Source organism: Lepus europaeus, chromosome 18 (genome assembly GCF_033115175.1).
Source record: "Lepus europaeus isolate LE1 chromosome 18, mLepTim1.pri, whole genome shotgun sequence".
NCBI lineage: Eukaryota > Metazoa > Chordata > Mammalia > Lagomorpha > Leporidae > Lepus > Lepus europaeus.
The window spans coordinates 51,912,296-51,939,270 of NC_084844.1; the positions used below are offsets into that span (position 1 = coordinate 51,912,296).

General features: G+C 58.9%; 1 protein-coding gene and 1 non-coding gene across 11 annotated transcripts; both read left to right on the forward strand.

Annotated features, from left to right (window-relative positions):
- The first annotated feature begins 240 nt into the window (after positions 1-240).
- CHD3 (chromodomain helicase DNA binding protein 3) lies at positions 241-26,575 on the forward strand. Of its 10 annotated transcripts, none has more exons than XM_062175424.1 (40): positions 241-538; positions 5,067-5,179; positions 5,668-5,838; positions 5,998-6,122; positions 7,311-7,594; positions 7,794-7,924; positions 8,056-8,206; positions 8,367-8,560; positions 8,883-9,116; positions 9,276-9,482; positions 9,934-10,145; positions 11,819-11,950; positions 12,321-12,420; positions 12,816-13,007; positions 13,135-13,335; positions 13,662-13,799; positions 14,066-14,187; positions 14,286-14,459; positions 14,593-14,734; positions 14,945-15,076; positions 15,955-16,072; positions 16,285-16,409; positions 16,599-16,830; positions 17,163-17,329; positions 18,727-18,904; positions 19,338-19,403; positions 19,756-19,841; positions 19,930-20,063; positions 20,607-20,751; positions 20,920-21,082; positions 21,172-21,293; positions 21,393-21,528; positions 21,641-21,742; positions 21,925-22,050; positions 22,413-22,521; positions 22,715-22,847; positions 23,158-23,353; positions 24,419-24,582; positions 24,797-24,923; positions 25,297-25,504. In XM_062175424.1, the coding sequence occupies exons 1-40, from the start codon at positions 262-264 to the stop codon at positions 25,416-25,418; spliced, it is 6,183 nt and encodes a 2,060-aa protein (XP_062031408.1). In that variant the 5' UTR covers positions 241-261; the 3' UTR covers positions 25,419-25,504. The 10 variants fall into 10 exon arrangements, with proteins under 10 accessions (XP_062031408.1, XP_062031409.1, XP_062031412.1 ...); XM_062175425.1 differs by lacking the exon at positions 241-538 and adding an exon at positions 2,479-2,506 and having other exon boundaries at positions 21,922-22,050; positions 23,158-23,399; positions 25,297-26,575; XM_062175428.1 differs by lacking the exon at positions 241-538 and adding an exon at positions 2,479-2,506 and having other exon boundaries at positions 8,385-8,560; positions 21,922-22,050; positions 23,158-23,399; positions 25,297-26,575.
- LOC133747413 (small Cajal body-specific RNA 21) lies at positions 20,194-20,333 on the forward strand. The gene has a single exon (XR_009864363.1). It is a non-coding gene; the product is annotated as a small Cajal body-specific RNA 21 (non-coding RNA).
- Positions 26,576-26,975: the final 400 nt, after the last annotated feature.

The window sequence follows — 26,975 nt, forward strand, 5'->3', positions numbered from 1 at the left end:
GAAAATTTTGAGGGGTGGTTTGGCCCCCCTCCTCAGACGGCCGCCCCGAGGGTGGGGGTTTTGGAGGGGGGCGGCCCGGGGGTTTGGGGGGCTGGGGGAGGCGGTGAGGAGGAGGAGGAGGACGCTGCCGCCGAGGAGGAGGAGGAGGAGGAGGAGGAGGAGGAGGAGGAGGAGGAGGAGGAGGAGGAGGTGGTGGTGGTAGCGGTGGGGGAGGCGGGCGGGCGGTGGGTGGGGGGGTGGTGGGGGGGCCAGAGCCACAGGATGGCTTCCCCTCTGAGGGACGAGGAGGAGGAGGAGGAGGAGATGGTGGTGTCGGAGGAGGAAGAAGAGGAGGAAGAAGAGGGCGACGAGGAGGAGGAGGAGGTGGAGGCGGCCGACGAGGACGATGAGGAGGACGACGACGAGGGAGTGCTCGGGCGCGGGCCGGGCCACGACCGGGGCCGCGACCGCCACAACCCCCCCGGCTGCCACCTCTTCCCGCCGCCGCCGCCGCCGCCGCCGCTGCCCCCGCCGCCGCCGCCGCCGCCCCCGCCGCCAGGTAAGCGGCCGCCCCAACTCCCCCCCGCCCCCAGCCCGAGTGGGAGACGCGGGCGCGCGGAGCCAGGCGGGGGCGAGGCACCCACCGCGCGGCCGAGCCGAGGCGAATCCGGGGCGCGGGGCGCCGTCTCGGGCCCGGCGGCCCGCGGCGGTCCGGGCGGTCCGGGCGGGCGGCGGCGGCGGCCGCGGGGCCAGGCCTCCTCCCCTCCCCCGCCGCACCCCTCCCCCGCCGCCGCCGCCGCCGCCGCCGCCGCCCGGGCTGGAGAGCGCTGGGCGCGAGCTGCGCGCGCGGACCGGGCCACTCGGTCGCGGCTTTCGGGGGAGGAGGAGGAGGAGATTTTTTTTTTTTTACTCTCGGCGGGGAGGGGGTAGGCAGGAAACGGCCGAGGCGAAGCCAGGGCCCCCTCCCTGGCCAAGCGAAGGACCGCGGAGACCCTGGTGGCCGGACGGCGGCGTGGGGGAGGGGCGCGTGGGGGAGGGGCGGCCGCGGGAGCTCCCCCTCGGGTCCCGGCCCCGGTGGGTTTGGACTGAGGGAGAGTGGGGTTTCCGTGTGTGGAGCAGACGGCTGCTCCGGCCCCTCTGGCCAGGATTGGGACGGGCAGAGCGGGGGGACGGTGTCCTTTGGAACCCCACCTCCACCTGCGGGGACTTCTTCGGTGCCCGCCAACTCCGGGGCGTGCGGTGACACGCGGGGAGGGGTCGCGTGAATGTTTGCGGGCGGCTGAGGACTACTGCCACACTTCGGCGCAGACCACTTCCTGGAGTAAGACTTGAGCCGGCCCCTCCAACCCCGGGATAGGGAGAGCAGAGTCCCTTAAGATAGGGAGCGAGAGGAGAGTGTCTGGGGACCCAGGTGCCCCCAGCTCCACCCACTTCAGCTCTGCTCTGGGCTCTTTTGTGTCAAGTGCAGGGGAGTCCCCCCCCCATGACCCTGTCTGTCTGGGGTGGCCGAACTGCCCAGCTGTGACGCTCACGTGGCTGCCATTCACTGTCACTCACTCCGCTCAAACCACCTACACCCTGACCACGCTGGGGGTGGGGGGTGGGGGACTGCCCACCCAGCTGTGCTGCAGCTTGACCATCCCTGGCACCCCTCCCCGGGGTGACAAGTCACCGGGCACCCTGCAGGGGTGGAGAGGAGAGGACAGAGCGCCGCTGTGCCGTAAGCGCCTCGCAGTGACCAGTGACCGGACAGGGACCACCCTGCCTGGGGAGTGACTTCTAGGCTTTAGGCTCGCTGAGCATCTCGGTGGCCGGGGCCCGCTTAGGGAATGAGACGGGACAGCCCAGCCCCAGGCCTCCGGCAGCCACGCAGCACAAATGCACCAGACTTCATGATCTTTGTAAAGCTGTCATATTGATTGGTGTGGCTTAGGTGGCAAGTGTTCCTGTGTAATTGAGACAACTTTTGAGGGAGTGTGAGGTGCTTTGCCCTGTGGGGCCCCGTGGGGGAGAAAGTAAAGTGTTTCTGAGGGAAATTGGATAGAGACCCCCGTCCGGGGGAGCCTGGTCTGAAGAGGGGAAAGTTTTGCAAAAAGTTATCCCGGAGAGCCCGCTGCTTCCGCGCTGAGAACGGGAATAAAGAAAGTGGGGAGAGGGCTGCCTGCAGCAGGGGTGCTAAAAAGGGGGCGAGAACGCGGGGCAGGTCCCGTTCGGCGGTTGGCAGCTCTCACCGATCTGTATCCCCCACTCGGAATCTGGGGGATTTGCGTTTTTTCAGTCCTGCATCCGCATGTGTGAGGGGGGGAAGCCTGAAGGAACCCGAGGTTGAGCTGGGTCTTTGTGTCAGTCCTCCCTCCCCTTCCCCTCTTTGGTTTCTGAATAGACGAACGACCGGCAGACGCTTCAAAAATTTCATATCTGAAATGAAACCCCCTCGCCTCGGGTGCCCAGGGCGATTTTCTCTCCTTTCCTGCCCTCCCAAGTCAAACGAATGACCCAGATAGACCCCCTCCAATGACTTTCCGAGGTAAAACTTTGGGGAAATATTTTTAGCTTGCTCAATTATTGCTGTCTACCTTAGTGCGGGGAAAATAAGCCTCCTCCAAAGAAATTCGTTCTGGCTGCCCCCCCTCGTCCCTCTCTAGAACCTGAATTCGTACAGAGCCGAGGTTTCCATTGTTTTTCATTCCTACTGCCTTGATTCTCACCATTTTGTTTTACATTCTTACCCAAGACCAATTTTATCCCTTCCCCCTCTCTCCAGTCTCCTTACATTGTTAAACGTTTAAAATAATAGCACTCGTGTTGGTGGGGGAAGGGAGCAGGAAGCCCAAAACTCATTTCTTCTCCCTCCCCCTTCTGGCAAGTCTAGAGAAATAATATAACATAATATATAGACGTGATTCCTTGGGGGTGTGGGGGTGGGGAATGATTGTGGGTGGTGCGGAAAATTCTGGTAGTTTCTTTGCAAAAGGTCTGAAAATACAAACCCACCCCCTACAAGCAGTACGCATGTGCAGCAGACCTATTATGGTGGTTCGTTGTGGGGGAGGGAGGGGAATTTGAGAAAAAATAAATATATGTGTGAGAGATTGATGGTGAGATTAGGAGAGAGGGGCGGGCGGGAGGCGAGGCTTCGGCCGAGACTCCTCCCGCTTCCTCGGCCGCCAGGCTCCGCCTCCCTTCCGCGCCCGCCCTCCTCTCTCCCCGCCTTCCCGAGATCCGAGCCGGGATGTGGGAGAGTCTGGGCTCCAGGCCAGCATTGAGTGGCTGCTGAGACAGAGGTTGGGACTTAGATTTGCTTTATTACCCTCCCTTGCTCTCCTCGCCCTTCTCCTTTGCGTCTCGCCGCCACCGACGTCTGCCCAAGTTCGGGAACCTCCTGCTGGGGTGACCAGTGGAGTTCACAGGCTGTGCGGTCCTGGGGCTTGTGTTCCCCGCCCCCTCCCCCACCGCCAGGCTGGGGTGACGGAGGCCACTTCCCTGATCCTTAGCCAGTTGGCCTGCCCTTGCCACTGCCCCAGCAGTCCCTGTTAGCCCCAGGCCCTGGGGTTAGGGGGAGCGGCTCCCTGACATTCTACTACAGGCATTTTCCCACGGGGGCTTTGGACAGGTGCACCTCCCCCCCCCCCACACACACACACAGAGTTCTCCCTGCACCAGAGGATGCAGGGTTCTGGAGTTAGGAAGAAAGGTAGCACTGAAGGAAGGAGGTATGTCGGGATGCTGAGGCAATGGAAACTGCGGCCTCCCGTGTATTAATCGTGGCAGTGTTCCTTTGGCTGTGGACGGAGGAAAGATTGTGTGTCCTAGAGCGAGGGGATGGGTCAGGCCCAGGCTTTCCCTTCCACATCAGCTGCTCTGCCCAAACAAGACAGGTCTGGCTGGTTAGTCTAGTGCTTAGTGGGGGCGGGAGGCAGACAGGTCCCACGTCAGTGTGGCGTCCAGGCTTAGTCTGCACTGAGCAGCTGGCCCCCGAGCCTCTGCAGACTGGCAGGGGTCACAAGGAATGGGGGGAGGGTGGGCGCACATCAGAGAGGAACCTGCCCCAGGCCCTCTGACAGAACCATCTGGGGAGACAGCCAGGGGCCTTTCCACACAGGTACAGACCTCCCACTGGATGTGTGCAGCTGAGGTGTGTTTGTGAGTGCGTGCACGTGTGCGTTTAGGAAAGCACACGCTGGGTGCGTCTGTGCCTGCACCTGTGTGGGACCCCCATACTGCATATATGTGGGCAGGTTAGGATGTCTGAGGTGAGATGCGGAGGTGAGCTGAGTCCAGGGGGCAGAGGCACAACTCCTGAGCTCTCAGAGGGGTTAGGAATATGGGCAGGTTGAAGGCAGGTTCCAGGCTAGCGGGGAGGGGAGGAGCCTTTCGGGAGCTGTGAAGACTTTCCCCTGCGGGGTTAAGCTGTGACGAAGGAGGCGGACACTTACCATCCTGTGGGCAAGAAGTGAAAATGACCAGCTGAGGATTTCCTTTCCTCCAGGACCGTGTAAGGGTGACGGGATGCCTGGTGATTAACCGGAGAAATGTAAATAGAGGCCTCCCTTTTGGCAAAAGCGACTGTCAGGGCCCCAGGGTGTTAGTGTGAGAACCCAGGTGTCCACCTTTGGCTCTCCCTTCTCAGCATCTGGCTTAGGGAGCTGCCAGCTTGTGTCTCCCCACTCCAAGTGCTGGGGTCAGGCCAGGCCAGCAGCTGGGCATGGCTTCCCCAGTTCCTGGGCAGGATGCCAGCTGGCGAAGTGAGGGGGAAGGCAGGAGGAGCCCTGGCGGCGACTGAAAGGACCTGCCACAGTCAGAGCCCATGGCCTAAAGCCTGGTCCCTTGTTAGTAGGAGGGGAGAGAAGGGAGTGGCTTGGCTGCGATTTCCTTCTGACCCCTGACCTCCCATTCAGAACCAGAGCATCCCAGAGTACTGGAAACACTTTGTTTGCATCCAGTGAAGGGAGGCAAGGTTTGGAGGCTTGAAGGCCCATGTTCCTAGAGAGTGGGAACCGAGGAGATGGGGAAGGGGCCGTGGGTCCAGGGGCATCGGAGGCTGAGGGCCTAGAGGCTTAGGTGCTGTGCTGCTCTTTGCTCCAAAGATAAGGATGACATTCGACTGCTGCCTTCAGCACTGGGTGTGAAGAAGAGAAAGCGAGGACCCAAGAAGCAGAAGGAGAATAAGCCGGGGAAACCCCGAAAACGCAAAAAGCTTGTAAGTGTCAAGAATTCCTGCCTCTCTGGCAAGACGCAGGAGACTCAGTCCCAGGGACACACATTTTCTCTGGTCCTATTTGGGTGGGAGTGGAGGGATTGTCCTGGAGTCAGAGGCCTGACCCCCCCCTCCCCGCCAGGCCCCATTGGCCGGTGCCTCACAGCCCTGGGGCCCCGACCTCTCTCCAGCCTAGTGAAGAGCATCCACGTGACGCACCTTAGCAACAAAGAGAAGCCGTGGAAAGCACAGGTTCTGCAAGAAGACTGAGTTCAGAGCCCAGCAGTCCTCTGTCTTCCTGGGCAGTTTATCGAGGTCACTGTGCCTCAGTGTCTTCATCTGTTAAAAAAAAGTGAATAAAAATGACTTGGTTGCTTTGTCACAGGACTGTCATGTCGATGCACTGAGAGATAGCAGATTTGTTACGTGCCGAGAACGGCTCCTGGCGACGGTAAAGAGGAAGACATGTTGTTTCTCTTTTTCTTCCTCAGGACAGTGAGGAGGAGTTTGGCTCCGAGCGAGATGAGTACCGGGAGAAGTCAGAGAGTGGGGGCAGTGAATATGGGACCGGACCGGGTCGGAAACGAAGACGGAAGCATCGGGAAAAAAAGGAGAAGAAGACGAAACGGAGGAAAAAAGGGGAAGGCGACGGGGGGCAGAAGGTGAGTGAGATTAGGGAGCAAGGGTGAGAAGGCAGGCCTGAGCAGAGGGGGGACGCCCCGGGCGCTGTGGTGAGGGGCAGCCAGCAGAGGGGGAGCCCGGGAGAGCTGGTGGGTGAGTGGGAAGGCATGCCCGGGCCTCACTGAAGCCTGTCTCTCCAGCAGGTGGAGCAGAAGTCCTCAGCGACCCTGCTGCTCACGTGGGGCCTGGAGGACGTGGAGCACGTGTTCTCCGAGGAGGATTACCACACGCTCACCAACTACAAAGCCTTCAGCCAGTTCATGAGGTGCGGCAAGACTGGGAGAGCCTAGACAGCCTAGGGAGGCCCTGTCCCCTTCTAGGAGCCGTTGAAGGCTAGGAAGCCGCCCTCCAGAGAAATGCACGGCACATGCGCACAAAATCCCCGCGTATAGTTCCAAGGAACCCCCGGCCTCGCAAGGATCCCGGGATCCCAGTTAAGAAGCCTTCACTGAGGGGTGGGGTGGGCGAGAGCAGATCCCAGTGCTTGGCTGGCGAGCTGTTCAGCAGCAGTGTCCGGTGAGGGTAGGGTGGAGTGGGCCTCCGCTGCTCTGACAGATCCATCTTCTCTTCCATGACTCCTCCTTGGACTGGACACACAGGAGACCATCCGCGTTCTTGCATTTTCTCTACTCGGTCATCCAGTTCTCCGCCCCTTCCTTAGGGTCAGGTCATGGTGGAAGATGCCCTGCTGGCAGTGGGACCTCAGGTGGCTCTCAGAGCAGAGGGAAGACAGTGAGGATGTTTTGGGGAGGAGGCACTTGAACATAGCAGTTCAGTGCCCTGGTTGCAGCCGCTCAGGTTCAGGATGTGGCATCATCTTGGGCAAGTGGTTCAACTTCTTTGATCTGCAGGTTCCTTATCTGTACAGTAACAGCACATGCCTCATTGGAATCGGTACGGATTTGGTGAATATTGAACGACTGGAAAGCCCAGTACAGGCAGTGCCTGGCTCCTTGGGCGTGTTCAGAGCCCACTGCCGTCTTGAGGGATGCTGTCCCACCTGTGTCAGTGCCAAGACCAGTGCTGTTGTCAGCGCCAGGGCCTCAGAAGGTCCTAGCAGAACCGGCCTGGCCCAGCTCTTTCACACTGCGTCCCATGAGAACCCTTCTTCAGGGCCTCTGGAACGTGTTAGTAAAATGCAAAGCGCATAGCAACTCGCGCTGTCAGTGTGAGATGAGATAGGACCGTGACGTGTGTGAAAGGGTTTTATGAACTGTAAAATGGTGTGCAAAAGCAGACGTTACTCTTTTTTGTTTCATTTCTTGTACTTGTTGAAGCTTGCTCCTTTTGAAACTTTTTTATTTATTTATTTTTCAAATCGATGTTTTTCTTAACGGGACGTGTTCTCAGCACGCAGGAATCCGAGCGTGGATGTAGACTTGACGGACTTGGGGAGATGGCAGTTTTCCCAGACCATCTGTGATGGTCCGAGTTTCTGCTGTTGTATTTACAGGCCCCTGATCGCTAAGAAGAATCCTAAGATCCCAATGTCGAAGATGATGACCATCCTTGGGGCCAAGTGGAGAGAGTTCAGCGCCAATAACCCCTTCAAGGGGTCAGCAGCTGCTGTGGCGGCGGCGGCGGCAGCGGCGGCAGCAGCCGTAGCTGAGCAGGTGTCAGCTGCTGTCTCATCGGCTACCCCCATAGCACCTTCCGGACCCCCCACCCTTCCACCACCCCCTGCTGTTGATATCCAGCCCCCACCCATCCGAAGAGCCAAAACCAAAGAGGGCAAAGGTAGGGGGCCTCTTCTTGCCGCAGCTATATCCCACCCTCCAAACAGCCCATGCCTTCCCTGGGGAGGGGAGATACTTTCCAGGAAGGGGATCTTAGTGAAACCGTAGCTCACAGAGGAGTCCAGAGGCCCCGTGACCTCTGTTGTCCCAGGGTACGTCATTACCTGTGTTTTCTCCCCTCATCTCCGCACCTCATCCAGGTCCAGGGCACAAGAGGCGGAGTAAGAGCCCCCGAGTGCCTGATGGACGCAAGAAGCTTCGGGGAAAGAAGATGGCACCACTCAAAATCAAGCTAGGGCTGCTGGGTGGCAAGAGGAAGAAGGGGGGCTCGGTGAGTGGCCCCCCTGTCTGCTGAACGCCCAGGGCCTGTGAGGAAGCAGGAGCCAGAGGCCTGGCGGGGCGGGGTGGGGGGGGCGGGTGCAGCGAGGGCCGCCTCACTGACGGCCACGGGGCTATGGGCAGTATGTTTTTCAGAGTGATGAGGGCCTTGAACCCGAGGCTGAGGAGTCAGACCTGGACAGTGGCAGTGTCCATAGTGCCTCAGGCCGGCCTGACGGCCCTGTCCGCACCAAGAAGCTAAAGAGAGGGCGGCCAGGACGGAAGAAGAAGAAGGGTAAGGGGTGTTGGCTGGGTGCACGCTGCCAGTCAGCCTTCCTCTTTCTTTGCTCTCTTTATTTCCAATTTTGACTTTTGTATTCAACCTGTCCCTCCCTCCCTCCCTCCCTCCCCGTCTTTCTCTCTGTCCCCTTTGCCTCCACTGGGGTACATGACAGTCCTGGGCTGTCCTGCAGTGGCCGGGGAGGAGGAGGTTGATGGCTACGAGACGGATCACCAGGATTACTGTGAGGTGTGCCAGCAGGGTGGGGAAATTATTCTGTGCGACACCTGCCCTCGTGCCTACCACCTCGTCTGCCTTGATCCTGAGCTGGACCGGGCTCCTGAGGGCAAATGGAGCTGCCCCCACTGTGTGAGTACTTGGAGCCCTCAGAAACCCACTGTCTCCTCCTCCTCAGCCTCACTCCTCCCCTTCTCACACCCAGGTGCCTGGGCTTCTCACAAACAGATGTTTCTGTGTCGGGATCCTAGTTTGAACCTTGCCCACATCTCTACCCCTGGAATTGGCGTGTTTGGGAAGCTGGGGAGTCCTGGTCCTCAGCTGCCCTCCAGGCCGCCCTGCACCTCTAGGATTCGGGTGTCCTGTCCCTGCTGCTGTCTTGCAGCCCTGCCATCTCACTGTTTATCTCCTTTCTTCTGTCCACCTCTGTGTCTGTCCTCGCCCCCCTCCCCAGGAGAAGGAGGGGGTCCAGTGGGAGGCCAAGGAGGAAGAGGAAGAATACGAGGAGGAGGGGGAGGAGGAAGGCGAGAAGGAGGAGGAGGACGACCACATGGAGTACTGCCGCGTGTGCAAGGACGGCGGGGAGCTCCTGTGCTGTGACGCGTGCATCTCCTCCTACCACATCCACTGTCTCAACCCTCCCCTGCCCGACATCCCCAATGGCGAATGGCTCTGTCCCCGATGCACAGTGAGTGCAGCCACGTCTTGATGTTTATGGTCAGCCCTGACCCCTTGCCTAACCCTGAGGCCCAGATGTCCATCTCTTCCTTTCTCTGTCCCCTATCCTAATGACAGGCTGTTTTTTTTTCCTCTTTGTTTCTCCCTCCTTGTTTGTGTACATCCAAAGTGCCCCGTGCTAAAGGGTCGTGTACAGAAGATCCTCCATTGGCGATGGGGGGAGCCACCTGTGGCAGTGCCTGCTGCCCCCCAACAGGCAGATGGGAACCCAGACGTCCCACCCCCTCGTCCTCTTCAAGGCAGATCGGAGCGAGAGTTCTTTGTCAAGTGGGTGGGACTGTCCTACTGGCACTGCTCCTGGGCCAAGGAGCTGCAGGTACATGGGGCTACCCTCTCCCCCTCTCCTGAGACCTCTATCTGCTGCCATTCTCATCTCTCGTAGCCGTCTGTTCTCTGGGCTCCTTTTAGGCCTGTGGCCTTCGCAGCCGACCCACTCCTTGAGTCTGCTTGCTCTTGGTCCGCAGTCCTGTCTCTGGGAGCTTTCTTCCCTTAGATATGACAGTCTTCCTTACCTTCCTCTCCTCCCTTGTCTACCTTTTTCCACATCCTGTCAGTATCCCCAGTCTCAGGAACCCCATTTCCTGCTTGTTTTTGCTCATGGCACACCCAGCAAGTCCTGTCTTCTGGCTGTTCTGAACGGTGCACCGCATCTGCTCTCCTGCTTCTCTCATGGCTCCCCTTCCCCATCCCGTTCCCGCTGGCCTCTGTGGCCTCTTTCTCTCTGGATGTGGGGACCACCTCTTCGCCCTTTCTCTCCGACCCATCAGCTGGAGATCTTCCACTTGGTCATGTACCGGAACTATCAGCGGAAGAATGACATGGACGAGCCCCCGCCCCTAGACTACGGCTCTGGTGAGGATGATGGGAAGAGTGACAAACGCAAGGTGAAAGACCCACACTATGCCGAGATGGAGGAGAAGTACTATCGCTTCGGCATCAAGCCCGAGTGGATGACTGTGCACCGGATCATTAACCACAGGTGACTCCTTGGTCCAGGGAAGGCCTTTGACACTTCTTTTTTTTTTTTTTTTTTTTTTTGACAGGCAGAGTGGACAGTGAGAGAGAGAGAGACAGAGAGAAAGGTCTCTGCCATTTTGCCATTGGTTCACCCTCCAATGGCCACCACGGCCAGTGCGCTGCGGCTGGTGCACCGCGCTGATCCGATGACAGGAGCCAGGTGCTTCTCCTGGTCTCCCATGGGGTGCAGGGCCCAAGCACTTGGGCCATCCTCCACTGCACTCCCTGGCCACAGCAGAGAGCTGGCCTGGAAGAGGGGCAACCGGGACAGAATCTGGCGCCCCGATTGGGACTAGAACTTGGTGTGCCAGCGCCGCAAGGCGGAGGATTAGCCTAGTGAGCTGCAGCGCCGGCTCCTTTGACACTTCTGACTGCAAGGAAGGCCCCATGCTCCTATTTGCTGATTAAACCAAGTCATCAATGGAAACCTTGATAGCTCCCGCTGGAGCTGCAGCCCTTCTGGGGATAAAAGAAACCGGGAGGAAAGTCCAGCCGAGTGCTGCCTCTTTTGTCTTTTTTTTTTTTTTTTTAATTTATTTATTTATTTATTTGAAAGGCAGAGCAACTGAAGGAAAGAGAGGGATCTTCCATCTACTGTTTCACTCCTTACATGGCCACAATGGCCGAGGCTGAGCCAGGCTAAAGCCAGGAGCATGGAACTCCATCCCAGGCACATTAGCAGGGAGCTGGGTTGAAAACAGCAGTCAAGGCTCTTAACTGGTGCTCTGTATGGGATACTTGTGTCCCAGGCTGCCACTTAATGCTTTGCACCACACCACTGACCGCTTCCTTTGTCTTTGTTGCCTCTGATCTCCGGCAGCATAAGACATGATGTGTGGGGCCCGCACTGTGGTGTAGCGGTTAAAGCCACCGCTTGTAATGCTGGAATCCATAGGGGCGCCAGTTTAAGTCCCAGCTGCTCCACTTCCGATCCAACTCTCTGCTATGGCCTGGGAAAGCAGTGGAAGATGGCCCAGGTCCTTGGGCTCTGCAACCATGTGGGAGACCTGGAAGAAGCTCCTGGCTCCTGGCTTTGGATCAGCCCAGTGCCAGCCGTTGCGGCCATTTGGGAAATGAACCAGTGGATGGAAGACCTCTCTCTCTCTCTGTCTCTGCCTCTCCACAACTCTGACTTTCAAATAAATAAATCTTTTTTTTAAAAAAAAAGACAGGATGCGTGAGTTGGCGGTGGGGACATGCAAGCAAGATGAGAGGTCAGATCAGTGCCCCAAGTATTTCTTCTAAGTACTTGTTCCTGCCTAACATTATGCAATATCTGTACATATGTATGTGAATCTGACTACTGCCCTCCCGGCAGAATGAGAGCTCTGTGAAGAAATCAGGTCATTTTTCTGATCATGGATGAATCTCCGGTGCCCAGAGCAGTGTCTGGCACATAGTAGAGAGACGTTCAGTGACTACTTAGAGGCTGGACCAACAGGTGACATCGAGGGATCCCCAGGGATGCCCTGTGATAGCTGAGAGGGGGGAAGATGGCACCTCAGCCATTCCAGCCTCCCTGCCAGTGGCCTGCGCAGGTGACAAGTTGTGTGCACGTTTGCTGATAACTTTGTCCGTCAGGACTTCTATTTGTGATCCACACTGCTTCTGTCTCCTTGGCCTTCTGCCCTACAGTGTGGATAAAAAAGGGAATTACCACTATCTCGTGAAATGGAGGGATTTGCCCTATGACCAGTCCACGTGGGAGGAAGACGAGATGAACATCCCTGAATATGAGGACCACAAGCAAAGCTACTGGAGACACCGGTGAGAGGCGGGCTGTGGATTGGAGGGAGGCCGAGGATGGGAGCCTGGAAGCTAAGCCTCCGGCGTACAGTGAAGACGCAGTGGGCAGAGCGTGAAGCTAGCATGTAGGGCAGACACAGTCGAAGGGTGAGGTTGGCGACGAGGCAGAGTAGGAACAGGCAGAAGCTGTGGCCTGAGCGATGGATAAGAGGATGCTCAGGACCGGGGTGGTTGGCTCCACTGGCTCCAAAGGAGCGAGGGTGAAGAACCTGGGAGAAACAAGTGTGAGGAGGAGTGGGTTCCAGGCGGTGGGATGTGGGTCGGGAATGGGCTCAGGAAAGAGAAGGGGATCCCGAGGACCAGGCCTGGCTCAGACCCGCTCCTTTCCCAGAGAACTCATTATGGGTGAGGACCCCGCCCAGCCCCGCAAATATAAAAAGAAGAAGAAGGAGCTGCAGGGCGACGGGCCTCCCAGTTCTCCTACCAACGACGTAAGCCCCTCCTCTCGGTTGGCCCTTCTCCCGGAGTCCTGATGAATGATTTCCCTGGGGTGACCGACAGCACTTCCCAGAGGTTCAAGGGCCTCTTGGAATGGTAGCTCTCCCCTCAGCGTCCAGCCCAGCCCCAAGAGTGGCTAAGAATTTTGGCAGAAGAGTGAGAGAGCCGCCAGAGACAGCAGCTGCGTGTGGCTCTGTCACCAGCCTACCGGCTCCGCGACGCTCCTGGGCGTTATGTTAAGGGGGACCGGGAGGGGGGCAGTTGTTAAACTTGGGAGATGGCAGAGGGAGCTATGATCCAGCTGGCCGTCAGTGCCAGGAGTGGGGAGGGGCACCACAACCCGAGGAGCTGCCGAGTGCGCCCCTGAGCTTGCTTCTTGCCTCTACAGCCTACCGTGAAATATGAGACCCAGCCACGGTTTATCACGGCCACCGGCGGCACGCTGCACATGTATCAGCTGGAAGGGCTGAACTGGCTGCGCTTCTCGTGGGCCCAGGGCACCGACACCATTCTGGCTGATGAGATGGGGCTGGGCAAGACCATACAAACCATCGTCTTTCTCTACTCCCTCTATAAGGAGGTGCTGGCTTTTAGCCCCTGAGGAGGATGGCAGGGCTGAGGCCTGGAGGGGGTGGTGGGGGTGGCGGGGGGCAGTTGGCAGAGGTCTGGAGTACACACCTGATGGGCCCCCTTCCCTTGACTCCCAGGGCCACACTAAAGGTCCCTTCCTGGTGAGCGCCCCGCTTTCTACCATCATTAACTGGGAGCGGGAGTTCCAGATGTGGGCACCCAAGTTCTATGTGGTGACATACACGGGCGACAAGGACAGCCGGGCCATCATTCGTGAGAATGAGTTCTCTTTTGAGGACAACGCTATAAAAGGTGGCAAGAAAGCTTTTAAGATGAAGGTAAGGTCGTATGCTCTAAGACCCTCTCTGCCCCCGTCATGAGTCCAGTTCCTTTGTTCACCGCTCACCACCACCCCCCCATCCTTGTGCCTCTCGTGCTCCCTGTGCTCCCGGGGGTTGCGTGGGTCTGTCACTGCTGGCCCTGTGGTAGAAGTCGGGGGGCTGTGTCAGCTGTGCCTGCTCGGAGTTGAAGTTGATGGACAGGACTAGCTGACTCCCTCTGGGAATCGCGGTCAGGCTGGGGCGTCTGGTGAAAACATGGGAGCTGGAGGTGTTGTGTGCTGTGTCGGGTGGCAGCAGCACGTGGGCAATGCTTGTCTTGGCAGAGGGAGGCACAGGTGAAGTTCCACGTTCTCCTGACATCATACGAGTTGATCACCATCGATCAGGCAGCTCTTGGCTCCATCCGTTGGGCCTGTCTGGTGGTGGATGAGGCCCATCGACTCAAGAACAATCAGTCCAAGGTGAGTGAGAGTCCAGGCCCTGAAAAACTTGGGGCAGTGGGCACCCACTGCCCTGGCCCTCAGAAGAGAGAGTTCTGGGCCTTTTCCCCAGGGTGGGAGGTGGGACTCCGGGGAGCCTTGGGGGAGAGGTCCAGGTTGGAAGAGGGGGAAGGCTAGGGAATTGGGGCCCCTGATCCCGAGGGGTTTGGGAGCTGGAGGGGGAATGACCAGTGCTGAGGGTCAGCCGATAAACCTTTTGTCCTGCCTTGTTTTGCCCTGTCTTCTAGTTTTTCAGGGTCCTTAATGGCTACAAAATAGATCATAAGTTGCTGCTGACGGGGACCCCACTGCAGAACAACCTGGAGGAGCTCTTCCATCTGCTGAACTTCCTCACCCCAGAGAGGTTTAAGTAAGTGACTCAGCGAGGGGCCGCACCGCTGAGAGGAGCTGGTGGGGGCAGAGGCCCTGACGGCCTGTTCACTCATCTCGCTTTCTCCCGGCTGTTAGCAACTTGGAGGGCTTCCTGGAGGAATTTGCTGATATATCCAAAGAGGACCAGATCAAGAAACTGCATGACTTGCTGGGGCCACACATGCTGCGGAGGCTTAAAGCGGATGTCTTTAAGAACATGCCGGCCAAGACGGAGCTCATCGTCCGAGTGGAGCTGAGCCCCATGCAGAAGTGAGCCGCCAGGCGGGCCACTCGAGCGAGGGGTTGGGGATTTGGGGTAGCCGTCCAGGAGCTGGTGGCCGAGTGCCGTGTGGTGATTGCGTCCCTTGCTGTGTCTCTTCTGTGCCCTTTCCCCGGCCTTCAGGAAATACTACAAGTACATCCTCACTCGAAATTTTGAGGCCTTGAACTCACGAGGCGGAGGGAACCAAGTGTCGCTGCTCAACATCATGATGGATCTTAAGAAGTGCTGCAACCACCCGTACCTCTTTCCCGTGGCTGCTATGGTAAATCCACAGAGCAGGGGCTGGGCAACGCCCAGTTCTCGGACAGCATGCAGGTGGCGGTGGGCACAGGGGTGCAGCTGGGCGGGGGCCGGGGACTGGGTGCTTGAGTAGAGGAGTTTGAAAAGTGACGCTGGATTTGGGTGTCTGGCATTCTAGGCCGCTAAGAACATGGGATGTGTTTGCCGATCCTCTCCTCCTCCCTCTTTTCAGGAGTCCCCCAAACTCCCCAGTGGGGCTTACGAGGGTGGGGCGCTTATTAAGTCGTCCGGGAAGCTCATGCTGCTGCAGAAGATGCTGCGGAAGCTGAAGGAGCAGGGGCACCGAGTGCTCATCTTCTCGCAGGTGAGCCGGCCTCGGGCCCTCACGCCGCTCAGCACCAGCGAGAGTCCCTCACCGCCCGCCTGCGGCCAGAGGACGGATGCGAAGGAAGCCCCAAGGGGTTTATGGTGCAGCTAGTTCACTCCTGGCCTCTGTTCCCCTTTGGAAGGTGTAGTCCAGCTCCTTTTACACTGACTGGAGGAGCCATACGCCCCCGGGGAGCACTCTGGAACTGGCCCTGTTTTTTCTTTAAAAAAAAAATTTATTTATTTATTTGAAAGAGAGAGGGAAAGACAGAGAGAGGGAGATCCTCCACCTGCTGCTTCACTCCCCAGATGGCTGCAACAGTCAGGACTGGGCCACGCCAAAGCTAAGAGCCAGGAACTTCATCTGGGCCTCCTGTGTGCGTGCAGGGGCCCAAACACTTGGGCCATCTTCTGCTGCTTTTCCTAAGCCATTAGCAGGGAGTGGATTCAGCAGCGGAGCAGCCAGGACACAAACTGGCACCCATGGGATGCTGGCATTGCAGGCGGCAGCTTTACCTGCTATGCCACGGCACCAGCCCCACGGCCCTGTTTCTTAACGGCAGATGGAGGGGAGGGGTGGGAGGGCGCAGAGCCTTTGGAGCTCTAATGAAAGTTATGGGTCCCCTCTCCGGAAAACCACACACAAAATTACAGTTTTATGCAGTTCTCAGAAGGCCCATAGATTTCCTCACGGGTCTCAGAGAAGAACCTGTGTCTGAGAGGGAGAGTGGGGCAGAAATGTGGGATGACGGGTGGCTAGGGGGAGGCGCACCGCGGGAGCTGAAACAGGGCTGGGGTCAGAATGAAGGGACCCTTCAGGACAGGCCCGTCCCTCTGCCTCGGTGTTCCACACGCCCGCCTTTCTTCTTGCTCCAGATGACCAAAATGTTGGACTTGCTGGAGGACTTCTTAGACTACGAAGGCTACAAGTATGAGCGCATTGACGGTGGCATCACCGGCGCCCTGAGGCAAGAGGCCATCGATCGGTTCAATGGTGAGAGGGAAATGCCTTGGTCTCTGGTGGGCATGGGAGACCCCAGAAACCTGTGCCAAGTCCCTGGGATGGGAGGGGGCTGGTGTGGGGCACATGGGACACGTGGATTTTCAGTTGGGACCATGGTTGCCTGTGGTCAGGGAACATCTTGCGGCACATGGACAGGACCGCTGGGTACAAGAAAAACTCAGTCCTCTAATTCTCACCTCCAGCTCCTGGGGCCCAGCAGTTCTGCTTCCTGCTGTCCACTCGAGCCGGGGGCCTGGGCATCAACCTGGCCACTGCCGACACTGTCATCATCTTTGATTCTGACTGGAACCCCCATAATGACATCCAGGTGGGAACCCACGTCCCGGTGCCCCGCTTAGCAAGCAGCCGTGGGTTCACAGAGGGGGTTGCCATGCTCTGGGGTCAGACACAGACCTCTCCTGGGATGGAGAAGACCCTCCTCGCCAGCCTCCTTTCCTGAGTGTGTAGCAGCCTCTCTTCTGCTCCCCCTGCCCGCCCCTGCCTTCTCCCACTGCAGGCCTTCAGCCGGGCTCATCGCATCGGCCAGGCCAACAAAGTGATGATTTACCGGTTCGTGACTCGGGCGTCGGTGGAAGAGCGAATCACGCAGGTGGCCAAGAGGAAGATGATGCTGACACACTTGGTGGTGCGGCCGGGGCTGGGCTCCAAGGCGGGCTCCATGTCCAAGCAGGAGCTTGACGACATCCTCAAATTCGGCACCGAGGAACTGTTCAAGGACGAAAATGAGGGTGAGAGCCTCTCCCGCAGCTCCGTGAACACAGACCCCTGCCCTCCCGTGAGGCCCTCGCTCCTGCAGCCCCCTGGCAGGAACACGGCTCTGCCGCCGTTGCAGGGAGAAAAGCCTGCTTCCGGTGGTCCTGGGAGGAGAGCTGGCCTTTCTCCTGCCTGTAGGGTTAAAAAACCAAACCAAACCAAACACAGAATCGGCTCCCAGGGAGAGAACCTCCTCCAGGCTTCCCCAGAGAAAGAGGCAGAAGTGAGGGCTTTCCTCAGGCCTTCCGGGAGCTGTGCCTGGGGTCCTGGCGGGAAACCCCAACGCTGTCCTGTTTCCCGACTCCAGGGGAGAACAAGGAGGAGGACAGCAGCGTGATCCACTATGACAATGAGGCCATAGCCAGGCTGCTGGACCGGAACCAGGATGCCACGGAGGACACCGACGTGCAGAACATGAACGAGTACCTTAGCTCCTTCAAGGTGGCCCAGTACGTCGTGCGGGAAGAGGACAAGGTGAGGGGCGTGGGGGCCGGACGCTGTCTGTCCCAAGCTGTCTATGATGTGGTGTCTCGGGGAGCTCCAAGCGGGAGCCTTCAAGCAGGACCCTTTGCTCTTGTTTTTTTTATTTGCTCTCTTGACCTAGCACCCAGAAAAGCAGAGTGGATCCTAAACAACTTAAAAAAAGTTTTCTGAAAGGCAATCTGCTGGTTTACTTCCTAAGTGGCCGCAACAGTTGGGGCTGGGCTGGGCTTTACAAAGCCAGAAGCCTGGAACTCAATCTGGGGCTCCCATGTGGGTGGCAGGGACCCGGGCACTTGAGCCTTTGTTTGCTGCTCCCAGGGTGCACATTGGCAGGAGCCAGGTCTCAGTCCCAGGCACTCTGATGTGTGATGTGAGCGTCCCCAAGTGGCATCTCTCTCTCTCTTTTTTTTTTTTTTTTCTTTTTTTTTAAGATTTATTTGTTTGGGCCGGCACCGTGGCTCAACAGGCTAATCCTCCGCCTTGCGGCGCCAGCATACCGGGTTCTAGTCCCGGTCAGGGCGCCAGATTCTGTCCCGGTTGCCCCTCTTCCAGGCCAGCTCTCTGCTATGGCCCGGAAAGGCAGTGGAGGATGGCCCAGGTCCTTGGGCCCTGCACCCGCATGAGAGACCAGGAGAAGCACCTGGCTCCTGGCTTCGGATCAGCGCGATGTGCCGGCCGCAGAAGCCATTGGAGGGTGAACCAACGGCAAAAAGGAAGCCCTTTCTCTCTGTCTCTCTCTCTCACTGTCTACTCTGCCTGTCAAAAAATAAATAAATAAATAAATAAATAATAAAATAAAGAAAGAAAGAAAAGATTTATTTGTTTGAAAGGCAGAGCTACAGAAAGGGAGAGAGCGAGCAACGGCCAGAACTGAGCCAATCCGGAGCCAGGAGCTTCATACAGGTCTCCCACGTGGGTGCTGCATACTCAGGCCATAGCAGAGAGCTAGATAGGAAGTGGAGCAGCCAGGACTAGAACCGGTGCCCATATGGGATGCCGGAACTGCAGGAGGTGGCTTTACCCACTGTGCCACAGCGCTGCCCCCCTCCAGTGGCATCTTTATCACTATGGCAAAGGCTCGCCCCTGAAACAACTTGTAGTCTCACAGATGGGACGAGGCTTTAGAGAGTGACTTCAGCACAGAGTCCTGGTGAGCACAGAAGGGCACCTTGTGACTCAGTGCAGGGGGACGCAGAGGGTTAGGGAAGGGGCTTAGCAGTGACAGAGAGGCCCAGAGCGCAGTGCAGCAAGGGCTGGCGCAGGAGATGGCCATGTCCAGCAAAGGTCTGTAGAGCTGAGGAGGAGCCCCGGGGGTGGGGTGCTGCAGGAGGCAGTGGTACAAGGATGGGGAAGGAGGAGGCCCCAGCAGTCACTGTGCTGCCCTTCAGATCGAGGAGATCGAGCGAGAGATCATCAAGCAGGAGGAGAACGTGGACCCCGACTACTGGGAGAAGCTGCTGCGGCACCACTACGAGCAGCAGCAGGAGGACCTGGCCCGCAACCTCGGCAAGGGCAAGCGGGTCCGCAAGCAGGTCAACTACAACGATGCTGCTCAGGAGGACCAGGGTGAGGACCCCAGATGCAGGAAGTGGGGAGGGAAGACGTGATCATGAAGGGTAGGGGCCTGGAGGCTGGGGCTGCCTAGAGAGAGAGCGCGGCGTGGAGGCGGGGCCTCCCCTGCTCTGGAGAACGCAGTCAGGAGGGGTGAGTAGGAACCATCAGAGGCCAGGTGGACTTGCAGGCAACTTAGACGGTCTGGGGGCTGCAGAGGAGTCCTGTGGACGCCCACGGGTCATTGCTTCGAGTAGGTTCAGCAGGACTCAGGGTGCAGTACAAGAGATGCCCAGCGAGTGCACAAGACTGAGGATATATGGCCGCGAGGTCAGGCTGCAGGCAGTGACCTAGCACCCCCAAGGGGGCGATGGCAGAGAGGAGGGGACCCCAGCGTGGCCTACCCAGGAAGCCGTCACTGACCGCGGAGCCCTCGTTTCCCTCACAGATAACCAGTCAGAGTACTCGGTGGGATCAGAGGAGGAGGACGAAGACTTTGACGAGCGTCCTGAAGGTGGCTGTTTTCCTGGCTTTCTCCCTCAGCTCTTCCCTCATGGTTTTTTGGTAGAAAAACTAAAGATTTCAGGTGGGCAGGAAGAGAGAAGTGTCTATAACCTCGCCATTGTGAAGGCCTGCGGGCTTAGGACGGTTACATCATTTTACTTCCTTGCCGTGTCCAATAGTTGTTAATGTTTTAATAAGACTTGATTCTCTTAGACTCACTGGGTTAGTAGTTCTGAAAGGGCTCGGAGGAAAATTAGAAGTACCTCAGACATAACCCAGGGCGCCCCGAGTCCCGTGTGTCGCGGGAGTGGGTGCTGACGCTGGCGGACGCGCTCAATAACCTGTGTCACCCCGGCCCTCAGGGCGCCGCCAGTCGAAGAGGCAGCTCCGGAATGAAAAGGACAAGCCACTGCCTCCACTGCTGGCTCGAGTTGGGGGCAACATTGAGGTGAGAGCTGGGCCCAGGCCGGTCAGGGGCTGTGGGCACTGGCGGCTGGGGCCCGGGTCAAGACCTGCCTCCTTGCCCTCACCCTCAGGTGTTGGGGTTCAACACGCGCCAGCGGAAGGCCTTCCTCAATGCTGTGATGCGCTGGGGGATGCCGCCGCAGGATGCCTTCACCACGCAGTGGCTGGTGCGGGACCTGAGGGGCAAGACGGAGAAGGAGTTCAAGTGAGTGCGGGGACGCGGCGCTGAGCGGGACAGAAGGGGAAGCGCCTTGGGCATTGCTGTCTTCCTCTTGGCCACCACGTGATGTGACCTTACTCAACTGATCCCACCCTCCCTGCCGTGTGACATGTCCTGGCTCAGTTTCCTGGGGGGTGAGCTCAGCCTCCCCCACCTCCCCTCAGCTGAGCCTAGAGGAAAGGGGCCGGGCACCTGCCCCCTGGAGAGGCATTTAAGTAAGGAGCCTCGCCTGGCTGCCCCCCTGGCCTCACACTTACTTGGCCTCGGCCACCTGGCAGGAGGAGCTGGTGGAACGGATGAAGAGCTGACTGATGGGGCCCAGGAACAAAGCACCAAGGCCCAAGAGTTGTGCAGGGAGGGCGGAAGGGGACAATGGAGAGTTAGGATTTGGAGGGCTGGGAGTGGCAAGGGGGAGAGGCCCAGGGGAGGAACCCTGGGGGCACCCGAGTTCAGTAATTCCTGTGCCTCCCTCACTGCCCTGTACCCCTTCTGAGGCTCCCTAACCCCCTGCCACCCCCATGCTCCTAGGGCCTATGTGTCCCTGTTCATGCGCCATCTGTGTGAGCCCGGGGCAGACGGCTCAGAGACCTTCGCCGATGGAGTCCCCCGGGAGGGACTGAGTCGCCAGCAGGTGCTGACCCGCATCGGAGTCATGTCTCTCGTGAAGAAGAAGGTACCAGTCTTCCCATCGCCCAAAGCGTCAGCTGGCCCCTTGGCCCTGTCTTTCCTCCGTCTTCCATTCTTGGGTTGTGCAGTCACACTAGGGCAAGACACGGGCTAAGAGCTTCCCATGTGTCCAGTGCCTCGAGCTGACCCCTGCCCCATGATGCCCACCCGCCAGGTGCAGGAGTTCGAGCACATCAACGGGCGCTGGTCAATGCCAGAGCTGATGCCTGATCCCAGCGCCGACTCCAAGCGCTCCTCCCGAGCCTCCTCTCCGACCAAAACGTCTCCTACCACTCCCGAGGCTTCTGCCACCAACAGTCCCTGCACCTCTAAGCCTGGTAACCAGGAGCCGGGAGGGCGGGGCAAACAGAAGGCGGGGTGAGGAGTCGGGGTCGGGGCCTTCCTCACTCCGCCTTCCCCTCCGCAGCTACTCCAGCTCCAAGCGAGAAAGGAGATGGCGTAAGGACGCCTCTTGAGAGAGATGAAGCTGAAAGCCAAGAGGAGAAGCCAGAGAAGAACAGCAGACTGGGGGAGAAGATGGAGACAGAGGTGTGTGGCTGCCTGGCTTCCCTGAGGACAGGGCCTGAAGGGTCCCGGAGGCCTGGAGCCTGGGAGCGTCCAGCTCATCCTGACTCCATTGTCCTCTAGGCTGAGGCTCCCAGCCCCGCCCCCTCTCCTGGGGAGCGGATGGAGCCAAGGAGGATTCCCTTAGAGGATGAGATCCCAGGGGCGCCTGGAGAGATGGAGCCCGAACCTGGGTTCCGAGGGGACAGAGAGAAGTCAGGTGAGTGCTGGGCCTGAGGGATGATGGGGGCTTAGAACCTGGGGATCCCCTGTCTCAGGGCCAGGGGATGAGGGTGACGGCCTCCCTTCCTATCCCCTGCCCCCTCCCACAGCCACAGAGTCAACGCCAGGAGAAAGGGGGGAGGAGAAGCCGTTGGATGGACAGGAACACAGGGAGAGGCCGGAGAGGGAAACGGGGGATTTGGGCAAGAGAGGTAATGAGTGGAAGGACTGGACACCCGGGTCCCGGAGGGAATTGGGAGGTGGAGTCTGGGGTTGCAAATGCCTGGGTCCTGGGTGGGCCACTGTTCCAACGGCCAGTACAGTGCAGGTGGTAGTCTGGGACGTGGGAGGAGACCGTCCTGCGGGGTGAGCCCTGCCCTGTCTGTCGCAGCAGAAGATGTGAAAGGTGACCGGGAGCTTCGACCTGGGCCCCGGGATGAGCCACGGTCCAGTGGGCGCCGCGAGGAGAAGGCAGAGAAGCCCCGGTTCATGTTCAATATCGCAGACGGTGGCTTCACAGGTACAGGAAGCTCTTGGCCCCGTCTCAGCCTCACTGGGAGCTGCTCATCGCGGGGGGCAGGGGGGGGATTCTCATTGTGCCTGAGCCTTCTGCTCACGTGACGCCAGCAAGGTGGTGCGTGCTGACGCTGGTCCCTGCTCTGCATCGTCCTGCAGTCACCTCCCAACTGCATCTCTAATCCCACCCTCACTCTTCAACCGAACTTGAATCCTGCTCCTAACTTGATTCCTCACCCAGCCTCTACCTGCTCTACGGCGCCCTTAGTGTCCCACTGTCGCAGTCTTCCCACCTGTGCTTGTCTGTCGGACGCGATGTGGTCTGCAGGCCCCCGACGCCTGTTCTGTCTGCTGTCTTCTCTTCAGAGCTCCATACGCTGTGGCAGAATGAGGAGCGGGCAGCTATTTCCTCCGGGAAACTCAACGAGATCTGGCACCGAAGGCACGACTATTGGCTTCTGGCCGGGATCGTCCTGTATCCTTCGATACAAGTACAGGGAGAGGAAGGTCCTCTTAGGGAGAGGGGAGCCGTGGAGAAGACAGAGTTCACGTTGAGAGCAGGGGCGTTCGTGCCAGACTTTGGGGAGATCAGACCCAACGGAGGAGGTTTTCGCAGGCAGGCGTGTCCCTGTTAAATTCCTTGACGGTTCCCTCCCCTTCATTGGCAGCCATGGCTACGCACGGTGGCAGGACATCCAGAATGATGCTCAATTTGCCATTATCAATGAGCCATTTAAAACTGAGGCCAATAAGGGGAACTTTCTGGAGATGAAAAACAAATTCCTGGCCCGGAGGTTCAAGGTGGGAACGAGGGAGGAATGGAACAGAGTGCAGGAGGGCCCGGGTCAGGCTGGGAGTGGGCCAGGTCTGGTGGAGCCCTGGGAAGGTGCACACCTCTGAGGCTGAGACCAAGGCGGAGCTTTGTGTTTGGGGCTGTGGTCTGGATCAGGGTTGATGCTGGGGTCACAGTCAGTGTGGAGCCGGGGCGGGGGATGCCCTGGGCCTGCAGTGAGGACCAAGTGGGTCTCTAGTGCTGTGGGGTCTTCCGTTGTCTCACCCACTGCTGGCAGAGTCCCGTGTTCACCCCCAGCCTCAACCCCTGTGTCCTCAGCTCCTGGAGCAGGCGCTGGTGATAGAGGAGCAGCTGCGGCGGGCGGCCTACCTGAACCTGTCGCAGGAGCCGGCGCACCCCGCCATGGCCCTCCACGCCCGCTTCGCCGAGGCCGAGTGCCTGGCCGAGAGCCACCAGCACCTCTCCAAGGAGTCTCTGGCGGGGAACAAGCCGGCCAACGCCGTCCTGCACAAGGGTAAGGGCCGCGGCGGCCCCGCGCGGGGGAGGGCCCACAACGCTGCGTAAGTCTTCACCCCGCACCCCTCAAAATCTCCCCACCCCTCTGAACCCTTTACCCTCTGAACCACCCCCCCCCCACCCACCCCTAACCCCCAACCCTAGTCCACTTGGCACTTGCTTGGTTTGAGCCTCATCCATGCCTGAGAGCATTCACATCAGTGCCCAGTAGAGGGACCCCTACCCCAGAGAGTCCCTGCCCACGCCACACAGTGGGACCTCACTGGCCACTGGCGGTGGAGCTGCACGCCTGCCACCCTGCTCTGACCGCCCCATTGGGAGCCTTGGCTGTGTGCATGCCACGGAAAGTCTCAGCTGCAAGCCTGCAGATCACACTGGCTTACGAGGCAGAATCTACCACCCACCCAACCCTCTGCCCCGCCCCCACGGAACTTCCCTGTGACCCTCAACCCTGCCTTCCACACCCTCCTACCTCGTTAATGATAGATTCCATCCCAGAGCCCTGTAACCATCTAATCCTGCCTGGTGGAGTGCCTGACTCCTGGCCCCCGTGACCCTCGTAATTCTTTGAATCTGTACTTACTGATCCTCTAACCTCCCTCTTCCCTGACATATTAAAGCTTTGATTCCTTAAGTCTTTGACACAACTTCCCCGCCTCCCGTGCCCCCTGCCGTTTCCTCCCCCCCTCCCCCACCCCAAACCTCACTCTTCCAGTACGGGATGTTCTGACAACTCCCCGCCCCATGTCTTCCAATGTCCCCCAACCCCCTCCTCTCCACGTTCCCCTTTTCTTCCTTCTCCCCCTCTCTGTCCTCTGGTGGCCTGATCTCTATCTCTTTTCCTAACACTTTTCCTCTTCCCCTGAGTTGCTTTTCTTTTTCCATATACTTCTGTCACTTTCTTGGTCTCTGGTTCTTTGACACCCCTGCCCCCTTTCTCTGTCTCTGTCTGTCTGTCTGTCTCTCTCTCTCTCTCTCTACCTGACTCCTGTCTTTTCCTGTCTCCACCTCTCTCTTTCCCTGTCTTTCTCTTGCCCTTCTTTCTCCGTGGCCCGGGCCCCAGTTCTGAACCAGCTGGAGGAGTTGCTGAGCGACATGAAGGCGGACGTGACCCGCCTGCCAGCCACGCTGTCCAGAATACCCCCCATCGCAGCCCGCCTTCAGATGTCCGAGCGCAGCATCCTCAGCCGGCTGGCCAGCAAGGGCGCGGAGCCGCACCCCACACCGGTAACCCTCTTGCCCCTAACTCCAGTTCTCCCTGTGGGTGCTCCTCACGCACACATGTAAACACCTCCATCAGAATCCTAAACAGTGTGGAAAAACAACTTGCTAGACGCAGTCATCACCCCCGAGTGAGTCTCCCTGCCTGCGTGGTTGCCCCTGCAGCTTCCTGGCTCTCCAGGACCCTGGACTGACTCTGACTGCCTCCTCTCTGTTCCAGGCCTTCCCCCCGGGTCCCTACGCCACACCCCCGGGGTACGGGGTGGCCTTCAGCGCCGCCCCCGTAGGGGCCCTGGCCGCCGCAGGCGCCAATTACAGCCAGATGCCTGCAGGGTCCTTCATCACAGGTGAGCCGTGGTTTCTGCTCCTGCTGCTCCCTCCCTGCCGGCCACCTGGGCTCTGGTCTTCCCATCCCTTTCTTAACCCCTCTTCATCCCCGTTGTCAAAAACCTCGCCCAGAGTTTTGGTAGTTTTGTGGCTAGGTTAGCTCCTACCCAAGCCTCTTGCATCGGGGTCCTTCAAGGGCGGGTGAAGGTGACGTCAGAATGGTACAGTAAGAGCTGGAACTCGCGCTCAGTGCTGCGGCACAAGGGGGGACCTCAGCAGGAGGGAGGGCTCCGTGCAGGCCTCCCCAGGAGAGCCATGTGGCAGGAGCCTGACAGATGGGATGCGACCTTGGGAGTGCCGGGGTTCACCTCTCCCTGCCCGCTTCGCAAACAGCCGCCACCAACGGCCCTCCAGTGCTGGTGAAGAAGGAGAAGGAAGCGGTGGGGGCGCTGGTGTCAGACGGGCTGGATCGGAAGGAGCCCCGAGCCGGGGAGGTGATCTGTATAGACGACTGACTGGACCCCAGGCCTGCCCTTCACCCAGGCCCCGTCCCCGAGGCCGACCCCCTGCTCAGGCTCTGGGGCCTGCTGCCGACCCTCCGCCTTCCCCACCCCTGGGGCCACCGCTGGACTAGGCGCCCCGCGGCCCCTCTCTGCAACTCCTGTCTTCAGGAAGGGCCCTTTGTCTTTGTCCACGCCCCTGCACCTGTCCCACCGAGCTCTGAGGACTGTGCTGGTGAGAAGAGCCCTGGGTGGGGGACTGTTCGCAGGGTCTTCCCATACCTTTATTTCCCCCACTGCCAGATAGACACAGCTTCCCAGTAAGCAGTTGTGGGGAGGAAAGAGGTGGCGCCTCCCTGGTCCTCCCCCTCCCCCCGCAATATCAGCTCCATCTCCTGCAGACGTAGGGGATTAGCCTTGCCTGGCCTTTAGGAAATTTTGTGGGGGAAGAAGAGCTTTGCAGAGAGGAGGGGGACTTTTAGAGAGGGATGAAATGAACGCTGGGAGGGAGAAAGGGAAGAGGCGGGGTGGCTGCATGTTACCCCCCCATCTCTCCCCCAACGGAGGGGGGAGCAGTTACGAGGGAGGGAGTCAATTGCTGTTCAGCCTCAGAATAAAGGCGCCGTTCACTGGCTGTTACCTCCTGCGTACCGGCATCTTGTGTTGGGATTCTTAACCCTCCACCTCCGTAGGGACCAAGGACAACCCCCCACAAAAAGAATAATGGTTGGGCGATACTCCCTCAAGCCAAAGAGGAGCTCCCCAACCTGTTCTAGGAACCCAGGTAACCTAGAAAGGGTGGGAGAGAAGACCACAGGCCAGCCTTGGGGGGACGCCCGGGGCTAGGGCTCAGCTTCCTGGAGGACTTCTGCCCGCCCTCCGAGGGCCTGCATACAGACCACATTTGAGTGTATCAGGCAAGGGGCCTAGTCAGGGGACTGTTCTGCCTTTGGGACTAGAGCAAAATAGTGGAGGGCAGGCTAGGAGATGTGGGCCCATCCCCGTCCCCACAGGGGTCGGGGACGGTGGCAGTTTGCATGGCGAACCCCCCACTTCTTCGCTGCCCCTTCACTTCTTGCTGCCCCTCTCCCAGTCTATCCACACCCGCTCCTGTCTGCCCAATCCCCTCTTCTGTATCAGGTTTATTGGTTGTACATATAAATTATACTTTCCTTTCTGTGTGCTCTGTTATTTTTGGCTGGGGGGTGGGGTATGTGTAAGGGATTAAGAAAGGTTATCGCTTTCTGCCATTTCATATTATCCATCTTTTTCATTTTATTTTTAAAAGCTCTTTAGTTAACTTCCTTTTCTTCGTTTTTATTTCTCGGATCATTCAGGAAACCCGGGGCTCCTTTTCCACCCCAGCCACGTGGTGAGCTCAGTGTGGAGGTGGCTGCCTCCACGGCCTCGGCCTCGGGGAAGCACAGCCGAGCAGGGCTTCTGGGCGAGGTGCCTGTGGGAGGCTGCGTGGCAGGGTTCCCAGCTGTGCGGCCTGGTCCCTGAGCAGTCAGTAGAGGGCACTGCAGCCCCACGGGTTCAGTTCCAGTCTGCAGCAAAGGTACACACTCTTCT